General features: G+C 41.1%; 1 protein-coding gene across 7 annotated transcripts in view; it reads left to right on the plus strand.

Annotated features, from left to right (window-relative positions):
• Positions 1–27,328, plus strand: part of Jarid2 (jumonji, AT rich interactive domain 2) — a 190,870-nt gene that overhangs the window by 100,173 nt on the left and 63,369 nt on the right. For 4 of the 7 annotated variants that reach the window (NM_021878.3, NM_001205044.1, NM_001205043.1 and 1 more), the window contains one exon: positions 17,334–17,475. The exons of 1 other annotated variant lie outside the window; for it this stretch is intronic. In NM_021878.3, coding sequence (NP_068678.1) covers positions 17,334–17,475 — 142 coding nt within the window. Of the gene's footprint in view, positions 1–425; positions 9,935–17,333; positions 17,476–27,328 lie in introns of those variants that run through there. 2 more of the 7 variants (XM_006516858.4, XM_006516860.3) reach the window with 2 other exon arrangements.

The following is a 27,328-nucleotide window of genomic DNA, read 5'->3' on the forward strand; positions in this document are numbered from 1 at the left end:
CCTTGTGCTTGACCTTTGTGAGGGGTGTCCTTGCTGATGATGTCATCGTTTTCATGGTCTGTGCATGCACGGCCACCTGGGGGATGAGGGGAGTTTTTAGATGCCACACGGTAAGACCCTTGTCTGCTAATTTGTTTACATAAAGACCTATGATCTGGATCCTGGCCTTGAAGAGTTGATCCTTTAGCAGATGGATACAAAGCAGGATGCTGGAGCTAGAACACTGACTAACTAATTTGGAGGCCTTCTTGTTGATTGGCTTCTTTATGTTGGGAAGAAGACAGTTTCCTGCCTCACCTTAGGGCTAACAATAATCCTGTACCACGGACAGTACAGAATGGTAACATTAGCGGCAGAAAGAGATGCAAACTGCCTTCCATTACAGTCTGGTAGGACACAGGGGCAGATTACAGCAGGAGTTCATTGTCTAAGTTGTGTTTTCTTCTGTGCTTATGTGACACTTTCCTGATGATAAGGTAGCAAGATGTTTATACTTTTCAAAGTTCTTATTTGGATGAAGTCATTCTATCTTAAGTGGGGAAAAACCGATTCATAGGTAAAGAAAGCTAATGTAGAAGGCAGGATGGTTGAGTACCTCTCTGTGTTGTACAGTATGTGCAGAAGGATTCATGTGGTGGCCTTGAAAGGAAAAATCTGTAGTCTTGACCATGAGAATCCTATGTTGGGCTTTTGGGACGAGGAAGCACTTCTATATCTATAGTGATTTCGTTTAGTAGCCATTTTAGTAGGGCTTAATGGCCATTTTCTAAGTTTAAACCATGTGTAAAGGGCAAAAGACCCCTAGGATCACTAGAAAGTTCTTGATTCCTACACAGGAGTAGGAATTTGAGTAATAGGATCTGCTTATTAGTGTTCATTCTTGTGAAATGATAAGGCCACATGTGTTTTTAAATTTAACACATTTCATGTTTTAAACTCTAATATGTATATTGATGGTGCTATAAATATTGTTTAGCACAGTGAACTTCTGTAGTGTTGCAGTCTTTGTGGAAATGCTCTATCTACCCCGCCACCAGTTGAAAATACGTTTTTATTTCTAAGCTACATGAATGTTAGAAGTCCTACATACGGTGTATCTTTGAAGCTAGCAGAGTGATTACCGATATTTTAAAGTATCTAGTAATACTAGGTATGTATAAACCCCTTAATTTACAATTCATTTCTTAATCTATTTTGCTGCCAAAATTTCATCTATCCTCTTGGCATGCCCCCCACCCCCATACCCTTCCTCCCAAAGTTCACAAAACTTTATAGCTGTCTCATCTGAGGAAGCTGGGAGGATGATAGGAACATGAGTAGCTTAGTAGTTTACCACTTCTGCTTAAGAGAAGGGTCATCTGTGTCCGGCCAGCCCTGAGGATAAATCTGCAGAGTGGGCCACTTCCTCCACATGTCCCCCATTTCTATGAGTGTATCATTTCATGCTTTGTGTCTCACTACTGATTCGGCTCTTGGGAGATCTGAAGCTCTCTCCTTAAATAAAACCCATTCATTTATTATTTCTTTTGTTTCTTCCATGACTTGGGAGAATTTTCAAAGGACTCATACTTAGTAATGAATCTAGTGAAAAGCTATTTTATTTTGTCACAGGGACACATGCCCATGCTGCAATCCTAGATACTTGGCAGACTCAAGCAGTAGATCTTAAGGGTTTGCCAACCTGGGGGTCTCGAAGGGATGTGGACTGCTTGTCTAATAGATACAAGAAGCTGATTCAGTTTTTAGTATTGTGCCACCACTGTTCCCAAAGAGGTGGTCCCCCCCACCCCCCGTGGGATTGCATCTTGCCGCCTTCTTTAATACTGCACAAGTCTTTGGGTCTAGCTTTGCTAGAAGACAGTCTGATGCGCCACACTCGTGGGCACGATCTCATGGTGTTCTAACTATGAGGGAAATTTACCCATTCTGCACGGGACTTTGGCTTGTACAGAGTGGGTTACTATGTACTCTACTTTATTAGAAGAGTTTTATGCATTTTATTTGTGTGGGATGGGACGTTGTATGCTGTGGTGAACATGTGAAAGTCAGAAGACAGCTTGTTGAGAGTTGGGTCCATGGGGTTACAGAGGTCACTGGGCATGGTGGCAGGCAGCCTTAGTCATAGATAGGGCTATCTTCCCAGTTCTTACAAAACAAGCACACTAGAAAGAAAGCCTTGTCCCAAAGTGCTCATAGGATTTGCTTCTTTAAAGTCTTACGGTAATTTTAAACTTGCACCTCTACCTTTTGATTCCTGGAAGTGTTCTGATACTAGTGGAAGTGTGCTGTCAATTGATTGTTGCTTGTCGCTGTCCCTGTCGATCCTTAAGTTGTTCTGAGAAATGTCATGTGAAAGCACTGTGATGCCTTAGGTTTCTATTTTTTTGAACTGTTTGAGAGACATGCATCTCCTACCAGTTCCTGCAGAGGTAGGGTTGGACTCCAGTGGGAGGCTAGCATCTCCTGTTTGCCTGCTTCCTCCTCTCATTCTCACCACGTGCTGCACATCTCGACTATGTGGAGATAGCCTTTCTAGCCCCTTCTACACTATGCACCCCACAAATGTTCTGCTCTGCTAGCCTTCCCAGGCTCTCCTTGCTTGTGTAGAAGTCTTCCAAGGGAATAGGTTAAGATTGCCATCAAGTGGTTGGTCTTGGTAGTGGACAATAGTGTGCACATAAGTCCAGTTTCTTAGCCTCTCTGTGCAGAACAGTGAAGTTTAGGAATAGTGTTTGAGGAGTAATCTGCTCTTACTTATTTGAGCTGATGTATGTTAAGGAGCCGTCTTTGTAATCCCAAACTGTGCCTTGTATCAAAGACAGGTACAGCTGAATCTATTTGGCTGGGTTCAGTCTGGCTACTGGATGGAGTACAGGCCATTTAGAAGGAGTGTACCTCAAGATCTGGCTTAAAAGTGCAGTGCGTGTCAATCCCGTCAAGATCCTGATCAAAAGTGTGTCATCCTACCTCATGATCTGGATTAAAACCCTGTGTCTATTCCAGCCTAGAGATCTGGAACACGAGTGTGACCACCATTTCTGTCTGGTTATAGTTCATTCCAGATAAAGTCAAATTGACAACCTAGAATTGCTATCCACCCCTTGTCATTCACCACTCGACACACAGTTATATCTCCTTATATCATAGATTATTTTCACTAAATTCAATTCCCAAACAATAACCAGGTCATAATAACGCCTAACAACATTTCTTGTAAAACCACAGATGCTTATTTTAAATTTACAATAGGTTCTTGGGGAGCAGCATCCTTTTAGTATCTCAAACACAAATATGATTTTAATTGATGTTAAAGAAATTGAAAGAAAATACAAATATGTAAAAATGTATTCTTAATGGAATCCAGTGGAAGCAGGAGAGTCAGTTAAAATGCTCATTTCTGCCGGGCGTGGTGGGGCATGCCTTTAATCCCAGCACTCGAGAGGTAGAGGCAGTCGGATTTCTGAGTTCGAGGCCAACCTGGTCTACAAAGTGAGTTCCAGGACAGCCAGGGCTATACAGAGAAACCCTGTCTCGAAAAACCAAGAAAAAAAAGAGAGCTCATTTCTGCAACTGCTCACATGGTTCATAGATGGTATTTATAACTACTTCTTCTCTTCATTCTGCATTATCTCCATCCTCTGCAAGCACCTCAGCCCGTCCTGGTTCTTTTCCTGGAAAAGTGACCCTTACCTTCTTTCCTCATGGGAATCCTTTTGTCCTTCTGCCTGGATAGGCTGTTGTAGTTTCCCATGGACTTTAAACAGGGCATGGCAACACTAAGAGAAGCCCTACAGGATCTCCTTCACTCCAGACATAATCTTTCTGCAGCAGAAAGCCCTATATGTTTGGCTCCTGTTGTTTTTCTATTTCTAAAAGTAAAGTAGTAATTTTTCTCTCTCTCAGGAGTGTCAGTCTCAGAATCGGTGAGGATTCCTTTGACGTCTTAGTAGAAAGCACACCCTGCAGAAGGTGATTAGGGTTGAGGCAGCTGCACGCAGGAGCAGACCACTTGGAAAGAATTGAAGACCAGGTGTGCACCGTTCCAAGGTTCTGGATGTCAGTACCTTGAAATCAGGATCCATTCTAATACTAAGAGCTATGGCTTTGACCCGGCCACCTTTACTTTCCCCTTGCAGGCTCTCCTCCATGGCGTGGGTAAGGAAGGACTGTCCTACGAGCATAGAAGGTGGTCCGAATTAGCAGGTGCTCCTACCGCTGTATGCAGTTGCTTGCCCTTGAGATCTGTGAGCTGCCTGCGGTGGTAGTGGTTTAACTGCCTTTGAGCTGCATGAGAAAGGTTTCTGCTTGCTCATTTGGAAGGAGAAACCTTATTTGGAGGGAAAAAACAAAGAATGGAAAAATATCCAAATGGTGTAAATATGAAACAGTGGAAGAAAAAAACCTTTGGACCTATTTTGAACAGTTATTTCAAACTGAACGAGGGTATACTTTATAGTCATCCACATTACAATCTGTCAAGTCATATTAAGCCAGAATTCCTGGATTCTAGCCATCTCAAGCAATATTGAACACATCAAAAATTTTGAATGTGTTGGAATGAACATTGACATTGGATCTTAATTTTCATTCTCTTAGTAGCAGAAATAATCAGATTACCAGAAATAATCCGTAGCAGTAAGTTTACAGATTTTGCAGTATATTTGGAGACTTTGATGGCTAAACATAATTAGGAAATCTGAGATCCAAAGCACCTCTAAAGCAGAGTTTTTTGAGCATCATAAGGGCTTTGGGTTTTGTGGGTCTTGAGACATTGCTCTATGGTTTAGAACACTTGTGGTTTTTCTTGGGTGGGCTTGGCTGTCCTGAGTCCAGCACTGAAGAGCAGACTGGCCTTGTACTTATCCTCTGCCCCCAGAGAGGAACACTTTTTTCTTGTAGATAAAAGGACGCTGGTTTGGTTCCCAACAACCACTCACATGGTAGCTCTAGTTGCACTTACATGGGTACTGACGATTTGTTTCTGATTTCCAAGTAAGTGCACTGAGTACAAATGGCACACATATATACATGCAGACCTGGGCCTGATCCCCAGGACCCAGATGGTAAACTAACAATCTCTCTCTCTCTCTCTCTCTCTCTCTCTCTCTCTCTCTCTCTCTCTCACACTCTCTCTCTCTCTCTCTCTCTCTCTCTCTCACTCACACACACACACACACACACACACACACACACACAGGTGTTAGCTTTGTCCCATTCATTGGGTATGGCAGAGAATGACTTTCTGGTATTTATATGGCATATTGTCTACATTGTATTTTTGGACCAGGAGTTGTCTTTTTTTTTTTTCCCCTTTGGATGAATGCATGGAAGGTCCTTGTGAAGTCTCTGTCAAAGAACCAAGGCTGTATGGTGTGTTCATCTCCCTAATCCCGTGCAATGCAGAAAACCGAGTGTGAGTGCTGCACTACCTCTTGGTCCAGGTGTTACCAAGTTAATAACCTAAAAAGTGATTTTCATTATGAATGGGTTTAGAAGCCATCTTGATGTGGCCTGGGAGTAAAGGAAGGTCTCAAAGTTTACAATGGGGACCCAAAGAGAGATAATAGGCAGTGTGCACTAAATACCAGCAATAGTTACAAACTGTGTTGAAGCTCTTGTAAATATATTGTTGCTTTCTGACATATAAACTTCTAAATATAACATTACTGAAGTCTCTCACTTGTTGGCATCCATTTTTACTCTAGAAGCCCATTTTTACATTATTAAGTATACACTCTTGATTTGAATATGTGCAAGTATGCAGTCAGATATACAGATCAGAGATCAGCTTTCTCTGTCTATTCCCTTTCCACTATGGGGTCAGGCTGTTAGTCTTCCATTGCAAGTACTTTCATCCCCTGAGCCATTGTGCTAGCTGGTTTACTAGTTTAGAACGATACTAGCTGTGTATGAGCGAATCAAGTTAAAAGAACCAGATGACGCTCCTTCTTAAACAATATTTCACTGTAAGTTTCATATGTTCGTTGTTCCTTAAGTTCAAAGTTCCTGCATTTCTCTTTCTGCCAGCAGCCCTCCAAATGTGTTTCTCAGTGTTGTATAAGTACATACTTTCAAAAGATTGACCACTCCCATCTTTAACTTTATGTGTTTTTTTTTTTTTTTTTTTTTTTTTTTTTTGTTTACCTCTTAAAATCAGTTGAGTGCTTTTCAGATATTTTAAAATCGATCTCACCGGGCGTGGTGGCGCACGCCTTTAATCCCAGCACTGGGGAGGCAGAGGCAGGGGGATTTCTGAGTTCGAGGCCAACCTGGTCTACAAAGTGAGTTCCAGGACTGCCAGGGCTATAAAGAGAAACCCTGTCTTGAAAAACCAAAAAAAAAAAAAAAAAAAATCAATCTCCCAGCCATACCCTTCTTCAATCAAAATGTATTTATTGGGATGCTTCTCTGTTGAATCTTGATCAGGATGCCGTCAGTGGTGCTGTTTCTTGAAGGAACAGCCTTCTCTCATTCGTGCTTTTCTGCCTATGAGCTGACAGTGGAGCAGCCAACATAAAGACTGCTGTTTGTGCATGGCTTTGGTGATTTTATAGTGTCCTTGCATTTCATACCCACCCTAAGTGGGCTTCTATACCATATACGTGATCTAGTATTTCCTCTCCTATGTATCCTGGAGAAGGAGAGAATCATCCCTTGGGAGGTCATGTTCTCTACAGGGAGGCCATCACCACAGCGGAAGCCATTCCTCTAATGTTTGCCTGGCGGCCCTCCCACTCATGGCTGTATGGCTTTAGCTTTCCTGGAAACTCAGCTCTGTAGGCTTTTGTAGGCTTTGCTTTAACCCCTAACACGTGTTTACCTGCCTCTTCCTCCCGAATGCTGGGACCAACGCTGTGTCACCATTACCTACCTGTTTTGTTCTTTCAATTACAGTTTTGGTCTCTTGGTCTTTTCGATGTTGTTCAGAGCAGGCAATGTTTAAAAAGCTTTGGGACACTTGATTTTTGGAAGCTAATTAATAATACAACATAAGATTATAGACCCTTTCTATCTTGTTCTGCTTAGTAGGCCGTGTTCCTGTGACTTGCTCTAAGCCTACTCAGCCAGTAAGGACACTGGGACTGGAACATGCAGTCTTGTTCTGCTTGTACTATCCTTAGAGAAATACCTCACCAGACTAGATTCTCTCTCTAATACTCTACAACTGCATAGAGGCATCTTTAATTTTCAAATTATCCCATTTTGCAAAGAGCCCTGGCATTTTTTAATCTGGCCTTCTGTTCTGTACTCTAGACTACATTGTTGTGATGCCCACTTAAGGGTACTACCTCATTAATGACCACCATTTGATCCAATGGGAAAGGGAAACAGAGGGTTATAGTTAAGGTTAGACATTGAGTATTATCTCTTCTGACTCATTTCCCCACTATGAATGCTTTTTAGTTTAGTTGATTCTAGTGGTATTTTATTAGCACGAACAAACAAGTTAGCTGTATGAAATTTGTCACTCAATGTGGATCACTCTTTTGAGTTACTACAATTATTGGTATTATTATGTTATTGTATGGGATGGCCCCGATGCCACATTGGTTATCAGCACAACTGCATGTATTACCCAGTATGTGCAGGCCTCCCTCCCCTCTTTGGCATTTTAAGAATTATCAAGGCCATTTGGTAGGCTTGTGTATACATAATCCTGCTTGGTAGAGAGCCAGTGCACTAAAGCTTAGTAAAATAAAAATCTAAACAAATAATTACATGCAATTGTCCGTGTACCTGATTTTAATAATAACAATGGTTTTAGTATATTTGGTTATTATATATTAATATCTTATATTATATATTAATAAAAGTCAAATATTAGCCCAGTGTATCCTTTTTTCCACCTTTTTGGATCTTGTTTTAATAAATCACACCTAGGTGACAGGATCATTACAAGAAATTGGTCAAAAGGATCATTAGGGTGTAGGCATCCTTTGACACTGTTGGGAGATTCCTTACAGATACCAAAGCTCATGGAAGACTCATATTTGTAAAACTTTATAGCCAGGAATGTTCTTGTATCTAGTCTTCCACTACTCAGGATGTGTGACAGGAGAATTGTCAGTTCAGTTCCAGTTTGGACAAGATGGTGAGCTAAGGCCATCTTAGATCTTGGGGAGTATTAAGGGAAACTAGATTCTGAAACTTCATTTCTCTCCAACTGTATGTGTGATAGGTTTCCTCTATTGCACTTTCCCCAGAACTGGTCATCACCAAAGTATCTTGCCCATCTTCTTTCCAGTTTTCTGCAGTGGGTGCTTTCAGTATTGAAGAGCCTAGAGGAGCCCTGCAAAGAGGGAAACAGGGGTGGGGAGATTCTTGAATGGCCCCCCTGTCTAAAGAGACATGGTAACTTGGAGTGTGGTTGGAAACCAGACTATTCTAAGCCACAGCTTTATCATTTATACAATAGATTCGCACCATTCCATATGTGGGTATTACAGGCTTCAGAGGAGATTGTCACTTCCCTCTTCAGGAAGTGCTGAAATGCAGGAAATTTCTTAGGTGATCTAAGAAATGACCATGGTAACTGTCAGGCATCATACCCCAGGGAAAGCTAGTATCTGCCTTTACCATTTGCAATTAAATTATGACTATATTTTAAGAGCCCAGAAAGGTAAGAAAAACAGAGTCAACTTCTTAGGCTGGGGTGTTCCAGTCCTTGAGTGTGAACTTCAATTCAGTGCTCCGCTCCTGCTTTTAGACACCATCTTTACCTTTCTTGGAAGGACATAAAGAGAAGCATGTGGGTAGTGTAAAGCGTGTATTCTGCACATCAGCATTGTCAGATGAAGCTCAAAAGCTTCAAAGGAAATAAATGACGTTGAAAATAAAAAAAGACAGACAGACAGACAGACAGACAGACAGACACACACACACACACACACACACACTCCCTCCCTCCAGCTACTGGAGGCCAGTTGGATGCCTGCCTTTTTCACCCCTCTCAGCAGCTGCCAGGCTACAGAGCCTGTTTTGTGAAAGATCAAGAAACAATGAGGGAAAACAGCTTCAGCTTGATTAGATTAGATCAATTTATGTGCCTGGGGAGGGGCCTAGGCAGGGCTGGGGGAGGGGTGTCCTGTGCTGGCAGTGGCCCATGCCTGCCCATTCGGTCACTTCATAAGTAATGAAGCTCCCGTGGTGGCTGGAATTGCAGGAAGGGGGAGGGAGGAGGTGGAGGAGGAGCATGTGAAGAGAGATTTCTGCAGTCTGTCTGGAGAGCTGCCCAGGGTTCCCAGCCAAAAAAACAAACAAAAATAAATAAAAGCCAAGTGCTGAATGACACAGATTATGATATTAAAAAGGGATACTATTGAAACATTGCCCTGTTTCCTACTGTTGTTGGAAATGGGTGTGTGCAGAAGCGAGGGGCGGTTAGTGCACTGTACAACAGGCCATTCCTTGGACACAAAAGTCCGTACAATTAAATTGTGAATGCCCCTCGCCAACGTCCCCTCCCCCACCTCATGCCAGAAATTCTGTAATTTTGATTTGTCTGCATTGCAGGTCATGGAAATAGCAGGATGGAAAGCTAGTTTCTTTTGCCTTTTCTCATTTTAATTCATCAAAATGGTAAAAAGCGGGGAGGGGGAAAGTCAGCCAGATGCCCCCTCCTTTTCAGTGTTCAATTCTCTTCCAGGCACATAAATAATCTTCTCTCCCGACTGTCTCCCCTCCCCCTTGGCCCCCGCTGGTGTTCGGCTGTCCTATTGCCGCGCGGAATCTGCACTGCCGCTTGCTTATTACGTACAGGGGAGGATTGTTGACAAGTGCTCCGGAGCCTGCCTCACTGCGCTCTCCCTTCCTCCCTCCCTTCCTCTGTCCTTCTTCCTCTGTCTCTGCAATGATCCGGCTCTGAGGATGGCTGCTCCACGGGTCTGTCAGGTGCAGTTTTTGGTGGCTTATCTTGAGGAACCTGGGATAGAAGGTCTGTTCCTATAAATAAAAGAAAAAACAAATAGCTTGTGATTCATTTCAGTCTGATTTGGCTTTTGTTGGAGAAATAGGCCTTTGTGGGTTTTCCTGCTAGGGGTCCCGATTATATATCCATTATGGATGGCAAGGGACACACACACACACACACACACACAGTATTTAAAGTGTTTTGATTTAACATTATTTTAGATTTTTATATCTTCCCTAAGGGTAATGGTGGCTCCTAAGATACCATGGAAATTTACAAGAGAGAATTAATGTCGTTCTTAGCACATTAAGCTCTGTTGACCATTTTGACCAAATCTGCAGTTTAAATCTTGTATGAATTTAGACATTTCTCTGGGGATTGACCAGGCATTCAGCAATAGCAGATTTCTGTGTTAATGTTAATATGCCAGTGTATTTGTTTATTTGCCATCGTTTAGAAATAGATGCTTCATGAAAGTTAAGTCACTTCATTCTTACCCTACATCTAGTTGCTTTTATAAATAGAATGTTTGGTTTCATTTCCCTCATTTCATTCTTTTCATGTTATTCTTCCCTTAAAAGATGGAGGAAACTGAGGCATGTGAGTAGAAGCCCCATCCCTATGTGATTCTGGCTATACCAGAATGCTTTATACTCGGTGTTGCTTTGTTTTTAATTTTTGTACATCATTTCATATTTTCATTAGTGTGCATAAAGTCAGGTGTACCACTGGTCCGGTTGTGGGGCACATTATAGCCACATTCCTATAGTCTTGTATAGCTTTTCATTTTATTTCAATATTCGAAAGACTGTTCATCTGGGTAGCAGTAGGCCTTGGTAACTTATTTGCTATTCGTGTTTGGACTCTCAATATTGTCATTTGAAAAGTGGGTGGGCAGTTGATTTGTTTGTATGCAATTGAGATAATTAGGTGCTTGGAAGAAATTCACCCCGCCAACAAAACAAAAGAAAACATAACTTGGACCCTAATGTGTTTAGTGTATCCATGAGCTGTTGTTAAAGATATGGCTGATAAACACATCCATAAATTGGTGTGGGTCATATGTGGCTTTGGTAATTATAAGCAAAGATTAGTTCACAAACTGTTTAAGGTTATGGAGTTCAATGAAGGCCTGCAAGCCAGATATTTGAGAACTGGTTTCATTTTGGTACGTACAAGCTTTAAAGTTCTAAACCGTTGCACACATTTCAATTTCTTGTAGAAATCTTTATCTGTATGGAGCACCAAAATAAGTCTTGTAAACATTAGTCTCACTGATTTTTTTTTTTTTAAAGCTCTTGTGCCTGTCCTCATAGCTCTCAGTTCCATTGTTCTGCAGCTCATTTTCCACAGTAGCCCAATAATCCCAGTAGTGCCTGTCATGTGCTCTTTCCTTAATATAGCTTTTGACCTGAGATGGTCAGTACTGGGCCTTAAATGCTGGGAAACCATTTTTGTAGGTGGGGATCCAAGCTGTTGGTTGTTTGTTAAGTAGGTTGCATGGTAGGCATGTGCTTAACCTGTGTGTCAGTGTGAAATGGAGACAGATATTGGGATAGTAGGTATATCTAGAAGTTAGAGCCTGAGATAGTGGAGTGGATACCGTCTGGAGGTAGAGCCTGCCATTGTAGAGCTCTGAAGGTGCTTGAGGGCAGTCTTGAACCCTACTTATTCTAATTGCTGGGAAAGTCATGATTAGCATGAGTGAGTGAAAGGGAGAATTAATTACTATAGTGTCAGGTTAATTAATATAACCTGTGGTTGATCTTTGACCCAAAGAAATGATGCTGTATGCTAAAATAAGTGCACTGATAGTCCCTGGGCTGTTTAAGTTTGTTGTTGTTGTTTTAGAGATCCGAGATTTAAAAGAAAATGTGCATATAAAGTTCATTTACGAGATGTGCTTTGTTTGATGTTTGTTATTAGAGCCCTCTTTCTCCTTGGGAGCATTGGTTAAGATGTGTGAAGAAGGGGTATCTTTTGTCTTTGGGTGATGTGGTTCTCTTTCATCCAGAGCTCTAGTCATACAGACTGGGACCCATTTTGTAAAGCTGCTACACTATATTGAGATGGCCACAGGGCTTTTTGGTGAGGAATATGGTTCAAGGTGAGGAAATGTTTTGTTGGCTCTGGGGCACGTGATACCTTGCTTGCATAGAAATAAATAGCTTTTCCAGTAGCCCAGATTTTTCCTGTCACCATGTTGGGCTATTGCTTCTTTTATCAAAATGTTGCCCTTGAAAAAGAGAATTTAAATTTCTGAATAATAATGTCTGTGGGAGCTGAGATTGATGGTGGGTGAAGAAAGGTCTCATGTAGACTTTTGGTATATTAATCAGTATTTATATCTATGTGTTTGAGATGTGACAGAAATGATGAACAAAACTCAATCTTACCTTTCCATAGTTTGATCTATTTTGAGGTTCCACAGAGGCTGGTATTTTGATTACATTTTCTTGACTAAAATGGGAAATCTCTTATGCTGATTTGAGAGGAGACAAAGGGGAGTCTCAGTTGGCTGAGGGGTTGCTCTCATGAGAGAGAAGGATAATTATTTTCTGTAATCCAGGGTAGGAAGCCATTTTCATTTGCGCCTCGTTGACCACAAGTGTCACTTACATCCTGCCTTATGACTATCATTTGTTCTCAGCCACATCAGAGTGGATCTGTTATGGGCTTCCCAGGCTCTGTCCTGCTCACCCCTGCCCTTCCGGTTGTGTTGGATGTTCAATGCTGACCTGCATATGTATAGTTGAGGGTTAATATCTGTCCACATTCATGTGTGAAGCTGGTTCGGCATCAGAATGCCTGCTCTGTTTGTAAAGCAGACAACCCAGTGTTTCTTTCTAAGTCTGAGAGAACCAAGACTGTGTTTTTTACTAGTAATGGCGGCAAACCAAGCATTCTGATTACCTAAGAGAGGTTCTTGCGTTAACCAAGAAGGATGCTATTAAAATTTTCCTCCCAACTAAAAGTGAACACATATGTGCGGGCACATACAGAATGATAAATTGCCATTAAAAGCGAAAGCTCTTTGGGTGCTTGACTGTTTAATATGTAATGTGATACCTTGTGTCACGGTGGCAGACGGCATTGGCTCTATAACAGAGAATCACCTTTTGTGCATACTTCGTACAGCAAAGCTAAAAACATTGACTCTCCCTAATATGCTAATAAGTTTTGTGTGCTCCAGATGTTTGAGAAACATTGGAACAGCTTCAAAGCCCTCCTTGTTTTCATTTCTTTTTAACCCTTCTCTTGACACTGTCTTTATAGAATAGAGTTTTCCTCTAGTTTTGTATTCTGCCATGTCTTCTTTGTGTCTAAAACATAATAAGTGCTCTGTACTATTTTTTAGATGTTGGAAAACAATTATTTTGTGTTTATACATTTGTGTTGTATAATCTAGATTTACCACTTATTGCTTAAAGATTCTTTAGTTGAAGAAGGCATTCATTTTCATGTAAGGGAAACAGAGATCATGTACACAGAATTTCCAACATGCATTTAATCGTCTGCTACTGTTCTAGACTGTGGTGCTGGAAGGTTTTTCAATTGTTGCTAATTTAGGAGATGAGCTGAAAAGCCACTGAACTTGCAGAGGCCCTGGTAGCAGCATGCTGCTGTGTTTAATTTCTTGGAGGGGGTTTCTGGGTAATATGGTGGTGGACTAGTAGTATCCAGGCTATATCCAGTTGGTGGTGGTGGCAGGCCCAATTTCTGAGCTGTCTCTATGCCAGTGATTCTGACTTTTTGATTCAGCTCATATTTATTGCTTTTGTGAAAGACAATAGACTGGTTTAATTTAAGTTTAACCTACTGAATATTAATGGAGGAGAACAAATGTAGAGAGGCTGGATCTTTGGGCCATTCAGTTTCCTCTCTGTTAGCCTCCAGTCTCCAGCAAACATTTGTGTTAGCATTTGCAGAGGTGGGGAATGAGGGTAGGGGTCGTGAGGGGTCCAGAAAATGTAAAATGTGGGGTCTGTGTATGGGAAGGGAATGCTGTTACATTATTTCTACTCTACTAAAAATAATAATAATTTACATCATTGGTGGCTGTGCTGTTAAACAGGAGAAAGAAAAGGCACAGAATATACATATCTTGTGTTGTCATGATAGCTATTCTGCCCTGTGGCATCATACTCCATTCTGCAGATGCAGGTCTCCTAGTCCAGGCAGGCTTTATTTAATCTAAAGTATTAGAAAATGTGATAGTTGGAGATGTAAAAGAAAGTAAGGAGGAGATGGGGAAAAAAGAATAAGGAAATAAATTGGGAATGAATGCTCTATTTAAGCATATTGATGAGGAAACTTAAAAATGAGTATAATTTTCTGAATGATTTTTATACGGAATGGAAGTATTGAAATTGAAAATATTGAACATGCACAGAATACAATCAGCTCTGCTCCCTCTTTAAGGTTCTTTTTCAAACACTACCTCTATGTTGCTCTCTCTAGTTCAGGTTCCTCTCATTGTATGACTTGGAAGGTGAAAAGCTGGGAGTGCCCTGAAGGTACGAGTTTGATGAGGCCAGTGGATAGTGGAGCCCCCATTTCTATTGCATTAATGATTCAGACTTCCCTTAGGATCAGAATAGCTTTATTCCTCCTTACTTCCCACTGAGTGCTTAATTTCTGCTAAAATTCTAAGAGAGATCGCATACCATTTCCCTATGCATTCTCCTAATAGTTTGCTTTTGGGTAGAGGCCATTTTAAGGCATTTTGTACTTTAGATGTGTACTTTCTTCCCTAAGTTCTTTCCTACTGTGCTTGTTGGCTTGGGTTTTTTGTTTTGTTCGGTTTATATTTATCCTTTTATCTGATTCTTGGAAGCCTCTCGACAGAACTATTGAGAAAAGTTATCTAAAATTCGCTGGTTATGAAGACCACTCTGAATTGTTACCTATAATTATAGTCAGTTGCCTGGGTTCTTCTTTTCTTGTTCAAGTTTACTCCAGCTTAGTAGTAGCTCAGGAACAATAGGTCTTCCATTAACTGACATTAGTCATGGATTCCAACTAGCATTACCTCACCTGGGAACAGTAGTGCAGAATTGAGCACATGTGCATCTGGGACATGTTCAAATTGGACAAGTTCTTTCTGTGTGGAGTTCCTGGTAAAGCAGGAATAAAGCTTCCAATGTGTTCTAAAGGACCTTCCTCAGTGTCAGTAGCCTGTCTTCTGATCACTTCTTACCCATCCCCACCTAGTTTGTATCCCATGGTTCCTTAGTTTCTTTCCATTATCCAATTAGAGTTGCATCGTAGTTTCCTATTAGATTTTTATTTATGTGTTGGTGATTTGCACTGATTTCCATTCACTAGCTTTTTCCTATCACTTGTTCCTTACTTGATGTGTAAAGTCTTTATGACCATATATGTGTTGTGTTCTTTGCTTGTATATCCTAAAGTCAATATAGTAGACATTTTGAAAACTTTTCACCCTTTTTTTCTGATGAATTTTCCTGTGTGTGTGTGTGTGTGTGTGTGTGTGTGTGTACACTATTTAATCATAATAAAAAATAGGTATACTACAATTGGAGGTGGGATATCAAAATTTTATTTCCGAGTCTTTCCCTTTTCTTGCTAAGATATTGAACCAGACTTCACTGCTGAACTATATTCTGGCCCCAGTCACATTTCTTTTTTTTTTTTTCCTTTTTTTTTTTTTTTTATGATTGCTTTTCTTTTTTTCCATTTTTTATTAGGTATTTAGCTCATTTACATTTCCAATGCTATACCAAAAGTCCCCCATAGCCACCCACCCCCACCCCCACTCCCCTACCCACCCACTCCCCCTTTTTGGCCCTGGCGTTCCCCTGTACTGGGGCATATAAAGTTTGCATGTCCAATGGGACTCTCTTTCCAGTGATGGCCGACTAGGCCATCTTTTGATACATATGCAGCTAGAGTCAAGAGCTCCGGGGTACTGGTTAGTTCATATTGATTCTTACGTTTGCCTTTCGCCATCTGGTAATCTCTGAAGCTAGCTGTTATAGTTGTCTCTGTTAAGAGCTTGTTCTTCAGGTGACCCTGTTAGCCTCTATAAGCAGACCTGGGAGGGTAGCTCTCTCCTTAGTTTGAGTGGGCAGAGTATTCTCTGCAGGCAAGCTCTCTTCTTGCAGGGAGGGTACCCAGATATCTGGTGTTCGAACCGGACTCCTGGCAGGAGTTGTGTTCCACTCACTAGAGGTCTTAGGATCCCGTGGGGAATCCTGTGTGGGCCCTTGCGGGTGTCGGGCTCATCCGCTGGCAAGGTACCTCGGGGCGCGAGTGGAGCGGAAGGGGCTTGTGCCCCAGGTCAGGCCCGGGTAGTCCACTTCCCTATTTACCGCAGTCTCAGGTTCCGCGCGATTGGATTGGGGCAGGGGCTGTGTTCCACTCACCCGAGGTCTTAGGATCCCATGGGGAATCCTGTGTGGGCCCTTGCGTGGGCGCCTCCGCTGGCAAGGTACCTCGGGGCGCGAGTGGAGCGGAAGGGCCCCAGTCACATTTCTAATGGTGTTGGAAATCATATTTGTATAATTCCAGTATTGGTGTGCCAATGTACTGCTAATAGAAATGATATTTTGGATAAATATACAATTTTTTTTTTTTAGATTTGCAAAGAACATTGAAACAAGTAGGCAAAATTAGGAACCATTAACATCATTTAATCCTTTCTGCTGTTATATTTGGTGATTGCTGCTTCTGGGATCCTGTGGTGGACCTTTCCATGTTTGTGTCCACAGGAGTGCATCCATGGTAGTGTGTATATACGCATCAGGACTTCAGATCTAGAGAGCAATTGTTCTTTGACTAGGTCTGAGACAAGACTGGGTACAAGCTACGTTGTTAAGGGCTCTATTTGGGTTTCCAGTTTGCCTCTAAGATGTGTTTATGATGTTTCTGTGGGTAGCTGGTATTGGTCAATTTTTGTTATAAAGTAAATATTTACCAGTTGGTAGCTATTTAGAAATGACTCATTGGGTTTTTATGATAATTGTCACATCTTTTCTAGCCTTGAGGCACAAGAGATGTTCAAAATAAAACGTACTTTAGTCAGGTCTCTATCTAATAGGTAGCATCTTAGATGCTGAAACAATAGGATCACTCACTCAGGTCAGACTGCATTGAGATCCTTTCTCTGTATCAAAACCCGATCCAGCTCCCCCCCCCCCCCCCTCTCTCTCTCTCTCTCACACACACACACCCCAGCACTCACGCGTGCGCCTGCCTGTCTGTCTTGAATTTCCTTGTTAATTGTTTCCTTCTTAAGCTTTTGATTCTCTTATGGAGTGAGGCTAATTTTTCTTACCCCCTTTAAAGGATTGTATGTGTATGTAAGTTTTCTGTCCTTGTCAGCTTGGGCACAGGGTAGAAGGAAAAGTGCTGCTCTGATGTAATGTGTTTAAGTGTTTGTCCCTTTTCTCACCTGTAGGGCTTCTTGGTAATGCCCAGGCTAAGGCACTAGGACCAGCCTCAGAGCAGTCAGAGAACGAGAAGGATGATGCCTCCCAAGTGTCCTCTACTAGCAACGATGTTAGTTCTTCAGATTTTGAAGAAGGGCCGTCGAGGAAAAGGTTAGTACCCAAGCATTAGTGAATAAATACATCATGGGGCAGGGACTGTCAATTCAGTTGCTAATGCTTGCCACATGGGAGCAAGTGTGAATCTACCACAGGAGTCAGAACTAAAGCTTTCCCAGTAACAATCCTCAAAAACAAAGATGGATAAAAGTCATTAATGGCCCGGGTGAAATTTGTTCCTGCCTGTGACACCATGCTGGCCAGAAGAGGGAATCCGATATTATTACAGATGGTTGTGAGCCACTATGTGGTACTGAGAATTGAACTCAAGGACCCCTGGAATAGCAGCCAATCCCCCCTTCCCTCTTTTTTTGTTTATTTTGTTTTTTGGTTTTTGTTTTTTTTCGAGACAGGGTTTCTCTGTATAGCCCTGGCTGTCCTGGAACTCACTCTGTAGACCAGGCTGGTCTCAATCTCAGAAATCTGTCTGCCTCTGCCTCCCAGGTGCTGGGATTAAAGGCGTGCGTCACCATTGCCCTGCTGCAGCCAATCCTCTTAACAGCTGAATTATTTCATGAGCCCATCAAATTTATTCTTAATCAGCAGCTGTTTTGAAATCTGTATTAAATGCGTTTTTGTCATTTCTGAAGAGATTTCTTTCCCAAAATGATAGAGACTTCCTGTGGTATTATTAGCAAATAATTGTTCTTGTCATGAAAATATTAATTTACTGTCTACAACCTTAATATGTCTGATTTTAACCAAACTGTTTTTATATGATTTTTCTACATAATTTAAGATAGTTCAGTAAGGTGGTAGGTAGGCTAATGCTATTTTAAGATTTGTGGCAGTGAAATTACATAACGGTTCCAACTGGGTCTTTAAAGATCTCTTTGCTAGCAACCACCCTATTTTATGTCTTATTGTCCACCCCCTTTAAAATTTACTTTTAAATTTGCATTTGATCTTTATGACTATAATTTTGCAATGCAGGTGGTCAGAATTGAACTCAGGACCTTTGGAAGAACAATCAGTTCTCTTAACTGCTGAGGCATCTCTTTAGCCCCTATGACTATATTTTAAAAGGAAAAAGTTCCCTTGGTTTGAACTTCTTTTCTTGGTTGATTCATCTTGACTATAATGACCCTTTGGAAACAATTTAGATGTCTATCTTTAATGAAGTACAGAGAAAAATTAGGTGAAGGAAATTAGCCATGATTTGTGCTTGCAAGTTGAGATGCATAGCTCAAATTCTGGTTTTGCCTTCCTTTCCTTGGTGTCTAATAGCATATGGTCTATGTTGGGTCTGTATAATAACTTCTCCTAGTCATTGTCTTTAACCTCTCAATAGTGTCTCACATTGCTGTTTTGTATGTTAGCAGATTTAAACACACACCAGAGGCGTCGTGTCATTATACTAGGCCTGTACTTTTCTATGACGAACCTTTTACTGTATACCATAAGGAGCCTCTTTCCCCATTTGTAAAGGGAACCATCACTAGAACTGAAGGCTGGAAAAACTAGTCGCTTCAGTAGATACATTGGAATGTGTGATAGTATCTGTGCTTTTTAGCATGGGTGGTATTCATGTCCCTGACATCAGCTTTCACCTGCATTTGGAGAGTGCATTTTTTGAGTCAATGGTTATATAATGGTTAAATAATGGTTATATAATGGTTATATATTCACTATTGTGTGACTGACCATCCACCCCTCCCAGTGTCTCATTCTCTTGGATGACAGTGATGGTGGCCTTTTCTTTTTGTTGGTGCACTCGAGTGCTAAGTAGTTATTTAATCTGAATTTATAGGACAGTAGAAATAGGAAATAACTTTGTAGAGTTAAGATTTAATTAGTGCAAATCTTTTTCTATTGCATTAAATAGTGCTCCACTGTTGCAGGGTGCTAGAGCTGGTTTAGCAGAACAGAGCTCTTGTTCTCTTGTAGAGGACCCAGGCCTGATTCTCAGCACCCATATGGAATGGCTCAGAACCACCTGTCACTCCAGGTTCAGGGATCTGGCTTATGCCCGTGGTAGCTTACTCACACGCAGGGAAAGCATTCATACACATAAAAGTAAACTTTTTAAAAAATCAAAGCAAAAGATTTCATTGTCGCAAATGAAAAAGGAAGGCGGGAGAGTAGAATTAATTACAGTATCAGTTCGAGCTAACAGTCAAACTCTTTTAGTAAAACTTATTAGGTATGTGTGGCTTATGGTTAGATAGGTAATACTGGCTTTTTATCACTTTTGCAAAAAGTGATTTTATTTTTAAATTACATGTATGGGTGTGTCTTTGTGGGTTGTGTACATGAGTTGTAGAAGCTGATTGTTGGATCTCTCTGTAATGGAGGCCATCTGATTTGGTGCTGTGAATCGAATTTGAGTCTTCCGAAAGAGCAGTACATGCTTTTAATTGTTCAGCCATTTACTTAGCCCCTAATTATGCTAGTGTGAGACACACTCAAAGTTGGATTATAGACTTGAATCTGTTAGTTTTACAGTGTGAAGAAATACTTTGTTTTGGTTTTGTTCTGTATTTAGTGGGTTGTCTTTGGCTTTTTTTTTTTTTTTTTTTTAATTAGAATAGATGAATTGGAATTCCTGCAGATTGTCATCGTATTTGATATTTAGAATTTCTGGGACAAAAATTCTCAACCCTAAAAGTCCAGGGTCATGATATATATATATATATATATATATATATATATATATATGCATGCTTTGTAGTTAACTTTTTTTTTTTCTGATCTGAATTGTGGTGATTGATAGCTTATCCTTTTACCATTTAGTTACTGCTACTGTGTGAATGGTCTTAGTTAACCTGTTTTCACTTATGTTAGGGAAAGAAAACAGTAAGTAGAGGAGAGTGAGGTCGTGCTGTTGACTCATTCTAGAGTCTATATGCATTTGAATGCATTTTACCCATGAAGAACAATATTTGTAATGATAATTCTTACATACTACAAAAATTGTCTGTTGTTTAAGATGACCTTGTGCTCTGTAACATTCTCTTTGAGAAATCAGGTTAAGCTGTATATACTCAGTATACTTGTGCCATAGTTGGTCCCTGATATAGTTAGAAGGTAGAAGGTAGAAAATAGTAGACCGTGTGGTTCTTTCTGAGTCTGTATCATTCCTATTTCAAAAGCCCGATATGTTCCTTTTATCCTGTCCATTCAAGATATCATTGAAGCCAGTCTTCATGGAAGACAAAGCTGCCCTGGAGTTTTCTGCTCCTTTGGGCAGTGGGCAGTGTTTTCAAATGAAGGCTGGACACTTGCAATACAACTGAGTGCTCCTGTGGGGTTTTTGTTTATATGTTAATTAATTGAAAGAGGTTGTTCAGGCTGTCTTTGACCCTGCCCTCAGCCTTCCCAGCAGTGTAATTAGTTATGTGTCCTTATTCTTGACCTTCCACCCCCTTCCTTTTTTTAATGGGTGATATTTATAATATACATCAGAGTTTTCTGTTCGTGTATTTGTTTACGTTCAAAAAAATTGATGATGACCCTGCTTAGACCTTTCCCTTAAGCTGTCTGTCTCATTCCTTCAGGCAGTCTTGTGGAGGAAACATTTTCAAGTGTTTCAGTGCGTGTAGAAACAAAGATGAAGAGATTCAGGTCAATACCGTGCAGAGTAGTGGAGAGGACAACATTTTAGAGGAGGAGTTGTGAGGATAAACTGATAACCACAGTTGTCAAATGAGCCAGCTGAGTTGGAAGAGAATAAAGGTGTGTGGTATATATAGTCTGTGTGTCTGATAATCACTGTCAGCCACCAGTAATGGTTGTGATAGGGTTACTGCAGGATTACCAGAGAGTTTTGGTTTGCGTGCTGTGTTATGTCTCTTCACCATTTCCTGGCACAGCGATCTGTAGGCAGAGGAAATACAAGAACCCTTTTCCCCGTTTTGAAGTGAACTAATGTCATGAAAAGGATCTTTATGGTGAATGGTAGTGATTTTCCTGTACTGAGCTAATGCATGCCTTCAGATATCAGGAGTGGTGCAAATTATAGTTTATAAAAACAGGTGTTGAACAGATTCCATGGAGACTATTCATACCTTAGTCATCTTTTTAGCTTTGGTAGAGGCCCTTTTTCATAATGCCAACATCTCTGACAGGAAGGTAGTCTTCCAACATAAATCATGCCTTTGGTATAACATGCTTTTCAAAAGGAAATGTTATCTGCGAAACTAGATAAAATGCTACCAGCGTAGGGCATAGAAGAAATGAAATCTGGTTTTAGATTATTATATTTAAAGTGGCTTTTCATGTAAAAATTCCTGGGTTTGTGTGATGTCACGACTGAATCCAGTTAACTTCTGGATATGAATACCTGTGAGCGTTCTCTAGTAGATTGGGTCTTAAAGCATCTTTTTGTCAAAACTCATTGCTGGTATTGTTCAGGGTTAAATGCACTAACTTATTGGAACCTCTAAAGTAAATAGACAAACAAAAGATCACTGTGGAAGTAAATATGAAGTAAATAGTGATGTATTTAAACTCTTCTTCTTCTTCTACACACACACACACACACACACACACACACACACACACACACACACCCCGTCTCTTATGTATCTCCTGGAACTTGCTCTGTACTGATTTGGAATCCACCTGCCTGTGTTTCTCCAGTGCTGAGATTAAAGGGTTCACCCTGCCCTGTGTATTTAGCACTGGTTACTTTCTTTGCTTTAGATCTAATGCCCTGGCATTTAAAAAAAAAACAAAAAACTGGAAAGAGTTTAATATTTATAATTTGCTGCCAGTGGCAGGTTCTGTTCTTTGTTTTAGCCTCATGTATTTTATTCTGTGAAGGGTTGTACATATGTGGTAAAATAGAATCATCTTCTCACTTCACAGTATTTTTTGCCTGATATAGAATTCCATGTTAAAATTGCTTCTCCAGCAGCATGACAGTGGCGTCACTTTTTTGTTTGTTTGGTTTTGGTTTTTCGAGACAGGGTTTCTCTGCAGCCCTGGTTGTCCTGGAACTCACTTTGTAGTCTAGGCTGGCCTCGAAGTCAGAAATCCCCCTGCCTCTGCCTCCCAGGTGCTGGGATTAAAGGCGTGCGCCACCATGCCCGGCCTGGCGACTTCTGTCTGCTGGTTTGCGTAGTTCTTAGTTTTTTGAGAGAAGTTACCTGTATATATTTCATTCTCCAGACTAGAATCCCACTGTTCATACAACTACTGATTCTTACTTAGCAGGTAGACGGTTCAAATTTTGAGATTTCATATGCATTATGTTTCTTGCCCTTGTTGTTTGCTGATTGTATTGTTATATTGTTACTGGTTAGTCTTAAGATTTTACTGCTTCTAGAACAATTTATGTAATTGATTGATTGAGTGGGGAAGAGTCTGTATTTCTGGCTCACATGGACCTTAAATTCATTCTCAACTTGAAGATTTTTCTAGGACCTGAGTTTTAACTCTCATGTTGAATCCTGAATAAGCTTACACTGGATAGATAGCTCAGTAGATAAACCACCCGAGGACCTGAGTTCAAATCCTCAGGATACATATAAAACCTTAGTGTGCTCACAAGCATCCGATTGCTGGTATGGAGGCGGAGACATTTAGAACCATCTGAAGCGTGGATACAAGTTAGCTTGGCATGTTCTGACCACCACACATCTGCATGCACATACCATCACCGCCACCAAGCTGGATGAATTGTCTCCTGTGGGCAGAAGGTAAATCCTGTCTCTGTACTCTCATAGCTAAAAACATGCATTCCTTCTCTGTGTGAGAAGAGAACCATCCAACAGTGGGATAAAAGTTCAAGTAGCATTATCTTCAGCCACCAGCTTTTCATCCACTTTAGTGAAAAATAATATTTCAACATTTTTGTGTTTGAGTTGTACATATTGAATCTCAGCCCACAGTAAAGCGAATGAGTATTAGAAATGCTTATATATTTGAAGTTCTAAAACCTGTCTCTGAATGAGGCTTTACATTGATAGATGACATGGTGCTAATTACTAGAGCCACCTTAATTCTCTTAATTCAGAAGAATCTCTAAGATTTTTATTACTCACTCTTTACAGCTTCATTAACAAGATGTGAACAGAAGAGTCAAACTGTATCGTGTCACCTTCCAAATCATGTGTTTAAATATATATAGGCTTTATTCTTGAAGATTCTTCCTCTGCCCAAAACACGGTAACAGGAACTCCTTTGGGGTAGCCATTGTTTTATGAACTCAGCCATGGGCACATCCATGCTCACTGACCGACTTGGTTATTCTGCCTTTCCATGGTCCCCACAAGTCATGTGCACCAGTGTATAACTTCTTCTCTGCCAATTGTATTCCTTCTTTCATGCAATGAATGATATATTTATCCCTCATAAACTAACAATACAGAGAAAGTGAAAACTTTCAGCTTGCTTCATGCAGCACACACACTTCTGAATGCCTATTGGGACCCTCTGCTGTTATTTGCATGTGCTCTGCCTGAGGCTGGAGAACCAAGAGAGAGAAGGGTTCTTCCCACTGTTCTTGGTTGGTCTTGAGGTAGGTCTGTGACAATTTTGTGACTTTAACAGGTTTTGCCTCCCTGTGGGATAGTAATTGTCCTCATTTTCATCAGTGGTATGAAAATGTTTGTGACCTGAAGGCATGGGTAAAGGTGCCTCAATCCTGCTTTGGAAGATGAGTATGTATTGTTGCAGTGTGTGTTCCTTAACCTTGGGCTTCTGTCCTTTCCCAGGGAACATGCTCACAAGGTGAATGCAAGGCCCCCAAGTGGGTCTCAGGTGCATAAACACAGAGGGGGTGAGCTCTCCAGTGGAGTTTGGTCTCCCCCATGTTTACTTAGATTCTGTAGGTAGGCTCTCCCTGGGGATCTTTGTTCAAACCTATGTTCTGTGTTGTCTGATTCCCCATCTTTCAGTAGAACCTAGCATAGCAGTCTATCTGTGTAACTTGAAACTAGTCAAACAAAAGGCCTTATGGGTGAAATGAATCTGTTTTTCTCCCTTTCTGTCTTACATGTTTAACTGCCTGCTGGTTGATTTCTTATAGTTTTGTTGTGGTGATTGATTGTTTTGGGTGTATGGGGTTGGGTTGTGGATATCTTTATCATTGCTCCTACCCATTGAAGCAGATGTTGAGTTTAGTTTATGTGTGTCTTTCTCACACATCAGGACTACTTTGTTCTGTATAGGCAGATTTCTTCAAGTCCTTAGGTGCAGTGCAGCTTAGCCTTCCGTGAAGGAAGTATATGTGATAAAAATGGTTTCTGTGGTGATCATGGTGGTGCAGGATGGTGGTGGTGTTTGTTGGGAACTAAGTTCACAGCCCTAGAAGGCAGAGTTTGGAATTGTAGTGTGACCTCTGCATAGGATCATATAGTTGAATGCCTAGTCACCAAGGAGTGAAACTCTTTAATAGGATTAGAAGGATTAGGAGGTGTGGCCATATTGGAGCTATGTGACTTTGGGGTTTAAAAGTGTATGTCCAGCTTGAACTCTCTCATGCTCTCATGCTCTCTCCCTCCCTCCCTCCCTGCCTCTGGGCCTCTCCCCTCCCCAGATTCAACTCTCAAGGGCTTCTACAGTATTCTGTTTGCTATGCTCCCTATCATGATAATGGACTGAGAGGTTGAAACTGTACTTTTATAAGAATTGCCCTGGTCATAGAGTCTCTTGACAGTAAGTAGTGTGGTGTATGTGTGGTGACCGCAGTCTTTCGGTGAAGTACTATGGGATCAGTTATACATGAGTGACTAACCAAAGGCAGCCAGGGATTTGGAGTTCAGTTTATAAAGATACATACTGTATGGCATTTGGAATGTACCTCTTCCTCTATACCCTATCCTTCCAGCCAAAGTAAACTGTTATTACCCAGATAAAGATGATAATAGTGGGAGCTGCCTCTATGATGCTTTGGCTGAATGCCTGCATTTTTTCCAGGATGGGGAATCTGAAATGTGGGACTTGTGGGCCTTAATCATTTATGTCCTTACTCTCCTTTCTTTTCTTGGAGTCATGGTTGGGAGCTGATGGATGGTATGGGTGCTGTCCCATTGCAGGTTCCCTGGTCTTGGATGAGTTTTAGTTGTCCTACAATGGTTCTCTGTATTTGGAGGATTTCTTTTACTCCACTATAGGTATAGTTTCCCCATAGTTGGCTTATGTGTGTAATTGAAAATAGTATACAGAACTCCATGATTGTTATGTATGTTCACGGCCCCAAGTAATTCTCACCACAATCCCTTGGATCTTTATTATTTAAAGAACCCATTTTATATGCAAAAAATCAGAGGTATAAACCAAAGTGCCTGTCTTCTTCTGTACCCCTCTATCTAGTATGTAGGGAAAACCCACCTTTTGGCTTCTTACCTTGAATGCTCAATAAAGAGACCTATTTAAGGCACTGTGAAGGAATATAGAAGAGTTGTGTTTTGTAGTTTTAGTAGTCTGATGACTCTTGAGTGTGACTTTCAAGGCGGTGAGGCTGCTGTCACATGGAGAAGTAGCTTCATGCACTGTGATAGAAAGGCCATGGTGGATCCATGGCTATCTTGACTCGACACTCTTGTTGACACCAGTGAAGCCAAGAAATTCTGGTTTATGCGTGGTGTGTCCTAAAGTCTCTAGTGTGGATGCTTCCCGAGTGGAGTTTTCAGAGCAGGGATATATGGTACTTTGAGCACACATGTAGGTCAAGAGGGCTCACCCCCCTTGGAGTATTACATTAATCTCCTTCATTGTTGTGGTAGTGGTTCTTTTGTTTTCTATTTGAAGCATCTAGTGTGTGCTCCTGCCTTACTATGATTAGTCAAGAGTGTCCTCACCTCATGAGGTTTGACTATTAACTACACTTGGGATGATTTAATGGTATTAGGTATTATTAGTAGGAAGTCTATCCTGTGAAGAATAATTAGATAGCTATCTAGAAATTTAGAGCCCTTCTCTTCCTTTAGGGAGGGCTTGTAAGAGTGGGGGCAGGGGGAGAGCCTGTTTCATGCTTGCCAGGCTCTCCTTGGCTAGTCTTCCTGGTGTTTCAATGTGTTTTGTTTTTGTTTTTGACGACTCCCCCCCCCCCCCCCCCCGGCATAAGTACCAATAAGACCCAGAAGCCACCTCTAAAGATCAGAATCGAAGTAGTGTTAGTACTAGGAGGAGCTTCTGTGTGTTGGGATTTTGCTTGTAAGGCTGGATGCTTGGAGTAGAGTTATAGAGACCCTTGTTTGTAATTCTTGGCTGGGTTTAGTCTGATCGCCACAGTGTGTTTCTTTGTGCTTCTCTGATAGCCTGGTTTGCAGGCATCCTTTTATTACCAGATGTGGGGTCACAACCTGTGCCTCAAGCAGGTCTTGCTATCCTGAATAAGAACTAAATTAATACTGGGAAGTAGAGAAAGATTCATTCATTGTGATAGCACTGTGAAGAAGGACAAAGCGATCCTGGTCCCCCATCCCCCAATTTTTAACACAGATAAAAATTATTCCAGTTCCTCCAGTAAAATTATTTTGTTGCTACTCAATACTAATTTTGTGGGTGTTCTGAATTATAATGCAGATATCTGATACACAACCCCTAAACAACCTGGGAAGTTCTGATCTGAGGGGATCAGTTAAACAGTCAGTGTATGACCCTGCTTACCATTAACCCATCATTGACTGGGCCTCAGGCTCATCATTTTAAGAAGGTTTGAGAGTTAAAATTCTGTGACTGACTGCCCTCCACAAGGGATTGGAAAGGCTGAAGGCTGCTGTGCTAACTTCAGCCACCCTCAAGCTTTTGAGGCAGAGCTGTTTGTGGGAGATGAAACAAAGTGGTAGTACAGTATTCATCTCTTTTGGAAGCCTCAGTTTACACAATACACTGATTTAGAACATTATCAAGATGCTCTTCATATTCCTGGTATCCTTTCTAGGAAACATGGAATGAC

Source organism: Mus musculus, chromosome 13 (genome assembly GCF_000001635.26).
Source record: "Mus musculus strain C57BL/6J chromosome 13, GRCm38.p6 C57BL/6J".
In the NCBI taxonomy this organism is placed as follows: Eukaryota; Metazoa; Chordata; class Mammalia; order Rodentia; family Muridae; genus Mus; species Mus musculus.